General features: G+C 55.0%; 1 protein-coding gene across 1 annotated transcript; it reads left to right on the plus strand.

The window, feature by feature from the left end:
- The first annotated feature begins 6,662 nt into the window (after nt 1-6,662).
- On the plus strand, nt 6,663-8,379 carry LOC309567043 (E3 ubiquitin/ISG15 ligase TRIM25-like). The gene has a single exon (XM_082272362.1). It carries the CDS (start codon nt 6,794-6,796, stop codon nt 8,360-8,362), a length of 1,569 nt encoding a protein of 522 aa, XP_082128488.1. The 5' UTR covers nt 6,663-6,793; the 3' UTR covers nt 8,363-8,379.
- The last annotated feature ends 539 nt before the right edge of the window (nt 8,380-8,918 follow it).

An 8,918-nucleotide genomic window follows, 5' to 3' on the forward strand; every position in this document is an offset into this window, starting at 1 on the left:
ACAGAGGAGGAGGGATGGGGGACACAGAGGAGGAGGGGCACAGAAGAGGGGGGACACGGAGGAGAGGGGACGGGGGACACAGAGGAGGGGGGACGGGGGACACAGAGGAGGGGGACACAGAGGAGGGGGGATGGGGGGACACAGAGGAGGGGGATGGGGGACACGGAGGAGGGGGGACACAGAGGAGGGGGGATGGGGGGACACAGAGGAGGGGGATGGGGGGACACAGAGGAGGGGGACAGGGGACACAGAGGAGGGGGACACAGAGGAGGGGGGATGGGGGGACACAGAGGAGGGGGATGGGGGACACGGAGGAGGGGGGACGGGGGACACAGAGGAGGGGGACACAGAGGAGGGGGATGGGGGGGACACAGAGGAGGGGGATGGGGGGACACAGAGGAGGGGGACAGGGGACACAGGAGGGGCACAGAGGAGGGGGGACACGGAGGGGGACACAGGAGGTGCACAGAGGAGGGGGGATGGGGAACACGGAGGAGGGGGGACAGGGGACACAGAGGAGGGGGACACGGAGGAGAGGGGGGACGGGGAACACGGAGGAGGGGGGACGGGGGACACAGAGGAGGAGGGACACGGAGGAGAGGGGGGATGGGGAACACAGAGGAGGGGGGACACGGAGGAGGGGGGACAGGGGACACAGAGGAGGAGGGGGACATGGAGGAGGGGGGACACAGAGGAGGGGGGACACGGAGGGGACGGGGACACAGAGGAGGGGGGACACGGGAGGAGGGGGGACAGGGGACACAGAGGAGGAGGGGGACATGGAGGAGGAGGGGCACAGAGGAGGGGGGACACGGAGGGGACAGGGACACAGAGGAGGGGGGACACGGGAGGAGGGGCACAGAGGAGGGGGGACACGGAGGGGGACAGGGGACACAGGAGGGGCACAGAGGAGGGGGGACACGGAGGGGGACAGGGGACACAGGAGGGGCACAGAGGAGGGGGGACAGGGGAAACAGAGGAGGGGGGCACAGGGGACACAGAGGAGGGGGACAGAGGACAAAGAGGAGGGAGGCACACAGGAGGGGGGATGGGGGACACAGAGGAGGGGGGACACGGAGGGGGACAGGGGACACAGGAGGGGCACAGAGGAGGGGGGACGGGGGACACAGAGGAGGGGGGACATGGAGGAGGGGGGACGGGGGACACAGAGGAGGGGGGACACAGAGGAGGGGGGATGGGGGACACAGAGGAGGGGGGATGGGGGGGGACACAGAGGAGGGGGGATGGAAGACACAGAGGAGGGGGGACGGGGGACACAGAGGAGGGGGGACACAGAGGAGGGGGGATGGGGGACACAGAGGAGGGGGGATGGGGGGGACACAGAGGAGGGGGGATGGGGGACACAGAGGAGGGGGGACACGGAGGAGGGGGGACAGGGGACACAGAGGAGGGGGGACACGGAGGAGAGGGGGGACGGGGAACACGGAGGAGGGGGGACGGGGGACACAGAGGAGGAGGGACACGGAGGAGAGGGGGGATGGGGAACACAGAGGAGGGGGGACAGGGGACACAGAGGAGGAGGGGGACATGGAGGAGGGGGGACACAGAGGAGGGGGGACACGGAGGGGACGGGGACACAGAGGAGGGGGGACACGGGAGGAGGGGGGACAGGGGACACAGAGGAGGAGGGGGACATGATGGAGGAGGGGCACAGAGGAGGGGGGACACGGAGGGGACAGGGACACAGAGGAGGGGGGACACGGGAGGAGGGGCACAGAGGAGGGGGGACACGGAGGGGGACAGGGGACACAGGAGGGGCACAGAGGAGGGGGGACAGGGGAAACAGAGGAGGGGGGCACAGGGGACACAGAGGAGGGGGACATGGAGGAGGGGGGACACAGAGGAGGGGGGACACGGAGGGGACGGGGACACAGAGGAGGGGGGACACGGGAGGAGGGGGGACAGGGGACACAGAGGAGGAGGGGGACATGGAGGAGGGGGGACACAGAGGAGGAGGGGCACAGAGGAGGGGGGACACGGAGGGGACGGGGACACAGAGGAGGGGGGACACGGGAGGAGGGGCACAGAGGAGGGGGGACACGGAGGGGGACAGGGGACACAGGAGGGGCACAGAGGAGGGGGGACACGGAGGGGGACAGGGGACACAGGAGGGGCACAGAGGAGGGGGGACAGGGGAAACAGAGGATGGGGGCACAGGGGACACAGAGGAGGGAGGCACACAGGAGGGGGGATGGGGGACACAGAGGAGGGGGGACACGGAGGGTTACAGGGGACACAGGAGGGGCACAGAGGAGGGGGGACGGGGGACACAGAGGAGGGGGGACGGGGGACACGGAGGAGGGGGGACACAGAGGAGGAGGGGCACAGAGGAGAGGGGACACGGAGGGGACAGGGACACAGAGGAGGGGGGACACGGGAGGAGGGGCACAGAGGAGGGGGGACACGGAGGGGGACAGGGGACACAGGAGGGGCACAGAGGAGGGGGGACACGGAGGGGGACAGGGGACACAGGAGGGGCACAGAGGAGGGGGGACAGGGGAAACAGAGGAGGGGGGCACAGGGGACACAGAGAAGGGGGACAGAGGACAAAGAGGAGGGAGGCACACAGGAGGGGGGATGGGGGACACAGAGGAGGGGGGACACGGAGGGGGACAGGGGACACAGGAGGGGCACAGAGGAGGGGGGACGGGGGACACAGAGGAGGGGGGACATGGAGGAGGGGGGACGGGGGACACAGAGGAGGGGGGACACAGAGGAGGGGGGATGGGGGACACAGAGGAGGGGGGATGGGGGGGACACAGAGGAGGGGGGATGGGGGACACAGAGGAGGGGGACACGGAGGAGGGGGGAAGCTTCCTCTCAGGGAGAATCTGCTGTCCCAAGGACAGATCTTCCATCCTGCTTTACAGTCCTTGGCTGTTGAACGCCAGGTGCTGAAGGTTAGAGGTTTATCTGAGTCGGTGATTCCAATGCTGTTAACAGTTAGGAAATCTCCTTCTATAAAGATCTACCATCGTACGTGGAAGATGTACATTGTGTGGTGTGAGTCTCTTGAGGTTCATCCTCGCTCCTTCTTGGTGGCTCGGATATTGATCTTCCTTCAATAGCAGGGTTGAACAGAAATTGGCCTTGAGTACCATCACGGGCCAGGTGTCGGCTTTGGCGGTCTTCTTTCAACCACTCTTGGCCACACTCTCCCTGGTGTGTGCCTTTCTTCAGGGGTCCAACATTTGGTTCCTCCAGTGCAGTCCCTGTTGCTGCCTTGGGACCTCAATTTGGTGCTTTCGGTCCTCCAGAAGCCTCCCTTTGAGAATCTTCGGGAGATTCCCCTGCTTACGCTGTCTCAGAAGGTGGCTTTTTTGGTGGCTATCGCCACTGCACGCAGGTTGTCGGAACTGGCGGCGTTATCCTGTCATTCATCTTACTTCTTAAATTAACAGAGACAAGGTGGTTCTTCGCCCCTGTCCATCGTTCCTCCCAAAGGTTGTCTCTGATTTTCATTTGAATGAAGACATTGTGTTGCCTTCCCTGTGTCCCAGGCCAAAACATCTGAAGGAAATTGCCATGCATGCCTTGGATGTGGTCCGGGCAATTGGGTTACCTGGCAACTAAGGAGTCTTTTAGGAAGTCATAATTACTATTTGTGATCATGGATGGGCCTCAGAAAGGATTGTCCGCTTCCTCTGCGACCATTTCCAGATGGATCAGACAGACGGGGATTCAGGCCGAGTCCATCAGGGGTCAGGTTCCTCCTTTCCTTGTCAGGTGCACTCTACTCGGGCACTCAGTGCCTCCTGGGCCTTCCTTCATCAGGGGTCAGTGACGCAGGTTTTCAAGGCAGTCACCTGGTCATCGGTGCTCACTTTCACACAGTTCTATAAAGTGGATGGGTTGGCTCTGCGGGTGCTTCCTTTGGCAGCAAGGTTTTGCCGGCTGCTGTTTAGAGGACCTAATCCTCTTTGGGGGTGTATGGTTTTTTCAGGTGGGCTCCAGTTGTTTTGTTTGAGCTCCTGTGTCCTGGTTGGCTACTGTTTAGCCTTGGGAAGTTTTTTTTGCTGTTCCCACCCCTCATGTATAACACTGCTTTGGGACGTCTAATTGGTTATGAAGATCAGGAGTTGTGTCCATCAATGAACGAAAGAGAAAATGAGATTTTTGACTTACCGTAAAATCCATTCCTCTGATGTTCATTGGTGGACACAGCACCGCCCCTCCCCCCACCCCTCTGTGGAGTTATTATTCTCCTGACACTGCTTTTAACAAAACTGAGTGCCTATAGCAGAGAGGGGGGAGTATACCACCTGGGACCGCCCATGGGTGTAGCCAGAATTTTTTTCCTGCCTAGGGTCAAGTCCTGGGAAAAAAGTGTGGGAACTCACCCAAGATTCTGCCCCCAGATGACATGATTACGGAGACTGGATCCAGCTTGGCATGCAATGATCAGCTCAGCAGACATACACCCAATGGCGTACCTAGAGCATTTGGCACCCGGGGCGAATCCTATATCTGGCACCCTCCCCCCCAAACTTTACAATGTAAAAACACCCACTAAAATTTTCAATGTTTTCAAGAATATTTATTGCACAAATTTCACAGCCCCCCATCATAGTGCCCCTTGCAGTCTGCCCCCCCTGTCTCTCTAATCACAGTGCCCCCTTTTGCACTCTCTGCCTCCCCTGCACAGTCCTACCTTCAGCATAAACAGATAGCTAATATTATTAGCGAAGTGTAAGTTTGAGTAAGAGATTAGAGACATGCTACAGGAGACGGTCAGAGACTGCAGACATGATACAGGAGACGGTCAGAGACTGCAGACATGTTACAAGAGATGGTCAGAGACTGCAGACATACAAGAGACGGTCAGAGACTGCAGACATGATACAGGAGATGGTCAGAGACTGCAGACATACAAGAGATGGTCAGAGACTGCAGACATGGTACAGGAGATGGTCAGAGACTGCAGACATGATACAGGAGATGGTCAGAGACTGCAGACATGATACAGGAGATGGTCAGAGACTGCAGACATGATACAGGAGATGGTCAGAGACTGCAGACATACAAGAGACGGTCAGAGACTGTAGACATGATACAGGAGATGGTCAGAGACTGCAGACATACAAGAGATGGTCAGAGACTGCAGACATGATACAGGAGATGGTCAGAGACTGCAGACATGATACAGGAGATGGTCAGAGACTGTGGACAAGATACAAGAGATGGTCAGAGACTGCAGACATGATAGAAGAGCACTAGGGGGGCCAGAGAGCACAGGGGAAGCAGAGAGCACAGGAGGAGCTGAAGGGCGGGGCCTGGAGAGCATTAGGGGGGGACTGGAGGGTGTCTGGAAAGAATTGTAGGGGGTTGGAGAGCGTGGGGGTGGAGAGCAGGGAGTGGAGGGGGGCAGAGAGGAGGGGGGAGGGGGTGGAGAGCACTGGGGGAGCCAAGGATTGCTGGGGAGCCAGAGAGCACTGGGGAGGGGGGACAGGAGATCACTGAGGGGGGTAGCCAGGGAGCACGGGGGGGGGGGGGGGGGTGGAGAGCGCTGGGAGGGCCAGAGAGCATGGGGGGGCCGAAGAGCACTGGGGGGGGCCAGCAAAAGAAAAAAGTTGGATAGGAGTGGCAGCTGCATATAGAGGAATTGATCTTTCCATATTCCTCTTGCAACCGCTGAATGCCTGCAGAAGGGAGAGGAGGAGAATCAGGCATTCGGCAGCTGCAGGAGAAATATGGAAAGATCAATTCTTCTATATGCAGCTGTTCCACCGCTCCTCCTATCCAGGCACACAGGGAAGGCTGCTCAATCCTCGGGCACTCACCTTCTTCCAGCCCCCGCGAGCAGCGCAGCACAGACCGAGGGAGCAGCTGCCTTAACATGAGGAGATGATCGGCGCCAGTACCGGCTTGACAACTCCCCAGTGCGCAAGGCACCCGGGGCGGCGCCCCCCCTTTCTTACCCCACTGTACCTACCTTCCCCCAGTTGAGGGGTCTGTAGAAATTGGGGATCTGACACTTCCTGCTGCGCTCTTCCCTCCTGATCACCCACAGTTTAGCCGATCTTGGATTCGAATGTCCGCACACTCGTCCTCGGTCCTCCTCCTCCTCCTCCAGCAGCTGCTATAACAAAGCCCAGCCTCCTATATTACACGTCACACTGATTCAATTTGCCGGCATTGGATCAGTTTTCCGCCTATAACTGGAGCCAGTCTAGGAGGCTGGACTTTGTTACAGCGGGCACTGGAGGAGGAGGAGAAGAACTGAGGGAGGGGAGGACAAAGGCCAGTCCTGCAGGATTCAGCGGCTAACGGGAACGGCGTTCCTGCTGTGGGAATAGTACAGGAACGCCGTTCAGATGCGTTCCTGCAGAACTCGAGCCCTGGTCCTACTCCTGTAGCAGCATAACCCAACGGTCGTAAAGATCAGGAACTGTATCCGTCAATGAACATCAGAGAAATTGATTTTACGGTAAGTCAAAAATCCCATTCGTTATATAATGTTTTTAATGTTCTAAGTCATTTTCTAGCAATAAAATACTGGTTTCAGTGTCAGAGAAAGGCCAAGTGGTTAATTCTTTTCTCATAAGGGGGACAATGCCGTTGAACAAAAATGCACATAATGTTATAATGATTACAGAGCTGAACTGACGTTATATCTTTTTTTTTTTTTTTGCCTAGAGTTCAGCTTCAACCGTCCTTTTAGAACCTAAACTATATTCTGGACCAGGTCACGAAGCCGTTATCCGCAGCGGTGAGCTCTGAGTTACACGGAATTTTCTAGAAGCGATTCAATCCTTCCTCCATTATTACAAGGATGGATTCTGATGATCTCATAGAAGAACTGAACTGCTCCATCTGTCTTGATGTTTATGATGATCCTGTAACGCTCCGATGTGGACACAGCTTCTGTCGGACCTGTATTCATAATGTTCTGGATAAACAGGAGGTGACCAGAAACTATTCTTGTCCAGAATGCAGAGAAAAGATTCCGGATCGTTCTGCTCTGTACAGAAACATAGCCCTCTATAACATAGCCGAGCGTTTTCTATCCGCTCTGCAAACTCAGGAAGAGGCCGGGATCTTATGCACTTATTGTGACTTTCCTGCTCTTGCTATGAAGACCTGTCTGCTGTGCGAGGCTTCTCTATGTGAAAAGCACTTGGAACGGCACAGCAAGTCAGTGGAACACGTGGTAGTGGATCCCACAGAGTCCCTGGAGGACAGAAAATGCTCCAACCACAAAGAGGTCCTTAAATACTACTGCACTGAGGACTCTGCCTGTATCTGTGTCACCTGTTGTTTGGTTGGGGACCACAAAGGACACAAGGTGGAACCAATGAGTGACGCATCTGAGAAGAAAAAGATGGAACTGAGGACCATTCTAGAGGAACTGACCTCAAAGAGAGAGCAAGCCGAGAAAAATATCCAATCCCTTCAGAGACAGAAGGAAAATGTGCAGGAAAAACTGACTGGCGAAACCGAGAGGATCGCCACCCTTTTCAGAGACCTCCGAAAAGAGATGGAGGACCTGGAGGAGAGAGTCTTGTCTGAGATTGGAAAACGAGAAGAACAAATATCATTGTCCATCTCTGGGAAGATCCAGCAGCTGGAAATCAAGAAGGATGAGCTATCCAAGAAGATGTTCTACATTGAGGAACTGTGCAACACCAAAGACTCACTGGTGGTCCTAAAGGGACAAGAACCGGAAACCAATGACCTTTCTAATCCCGAGGCAGAAGAAGATCCGAACACAAAGAAGGACGGAGACTTCCTCTGCAATGTTAGTGATCTGAGTATTCTGATCTCATTCACTCTGCATTCAGGTTTAGGGAACCTAGTATCACGCATAAAGAAGGAGATCCACATAGAAGAAGCTGTGGACGTCTTCCTGGATGTCAACACCGTTCCCAACTTCATCCAAATAGAAGACAACCTGAAAACCGCATTTTACGCAAAAAGCGAACACCCGGATTCACCGCAGAGATTTGAGGATTGTCAGGTTCTGAGCACAAAGAGCTTTTCATTGGGGCAGAATTTCTGGGAGGTGGAGACCAGTAAGACGGGAAATTGGAGGATAGGGGTGGCCTATGCCAGTATAAAGAGGAAAGGGGAGCACTCTTACATTGGGAACAATGACAAGTCCTGGTGTCTCTGCAAAGCTAATAAGAAGTACTCTGTGATGCATGATGGTAAAACTATCCAGTTACCTGACAAAGTTTCCTCCCAGAGAATAGTCATCTTACTGGATTATAAGGCCGGGTCTTTGTCCTTCTATGAGCTCGGAGATACCGTCAGACCCTTATACACCTTCACCACCACCTTCACTGAGCCCCTCCACCCTGCATTCTACATATGGAATAAGTGGATAAGAATCAGAAGTTAGGTGCGTTACGGTTATATCCACATCCATATATATCCACATATACATCCGTATCCATATATATCCACATATACATATATATCCGTATCCATATATATCCACATATACATATATATCCGTATCCATATATATCCACATATACATATATATCCGTATCCAGATTGTGCGTTCTACTAAAAACAAAGCAGAGAACGTTTCCTAATGGGAACTATCTTTTTTTTTTTTTTTTTTAAATATTCTTTATTAAGTATTTTGAATACCCAGGCTTATATATTGGGTAAAAAAGGAAACAACCAACTCTTGACTTGGGGAAATATATCTTCACCATAATAGAGCCTTAGCTCTGCTCATGAAGCTCTTAAAAAGACCAAGCAGAAAAAAATTAAGGTAAAAGCACAAAAAAACAAAAAAAAAATGATTTCAATCCCTTTAGTGCTTTTTTTTTTCATTCCACCAAATGTCTCCTAATGACTTTTATTCTGTCTTTGAACCTGTCAGCAAATGTGACTTCCTCAGGAGTCCATTTCCTAGCCCCTCCTCCCTCGCCTCTTCTTCTCTG

This window comes from Pelophylax lessonae, assembly GCF_965119305.1.
Source record: "Pelophylax lessonae genome assembly, chromosome: 11".
NCBI lineage: Eukaryota > Metazoa > Chordata > Amphibia > Anura > Ranidae > Pelophylax > Pelophylax lessonae.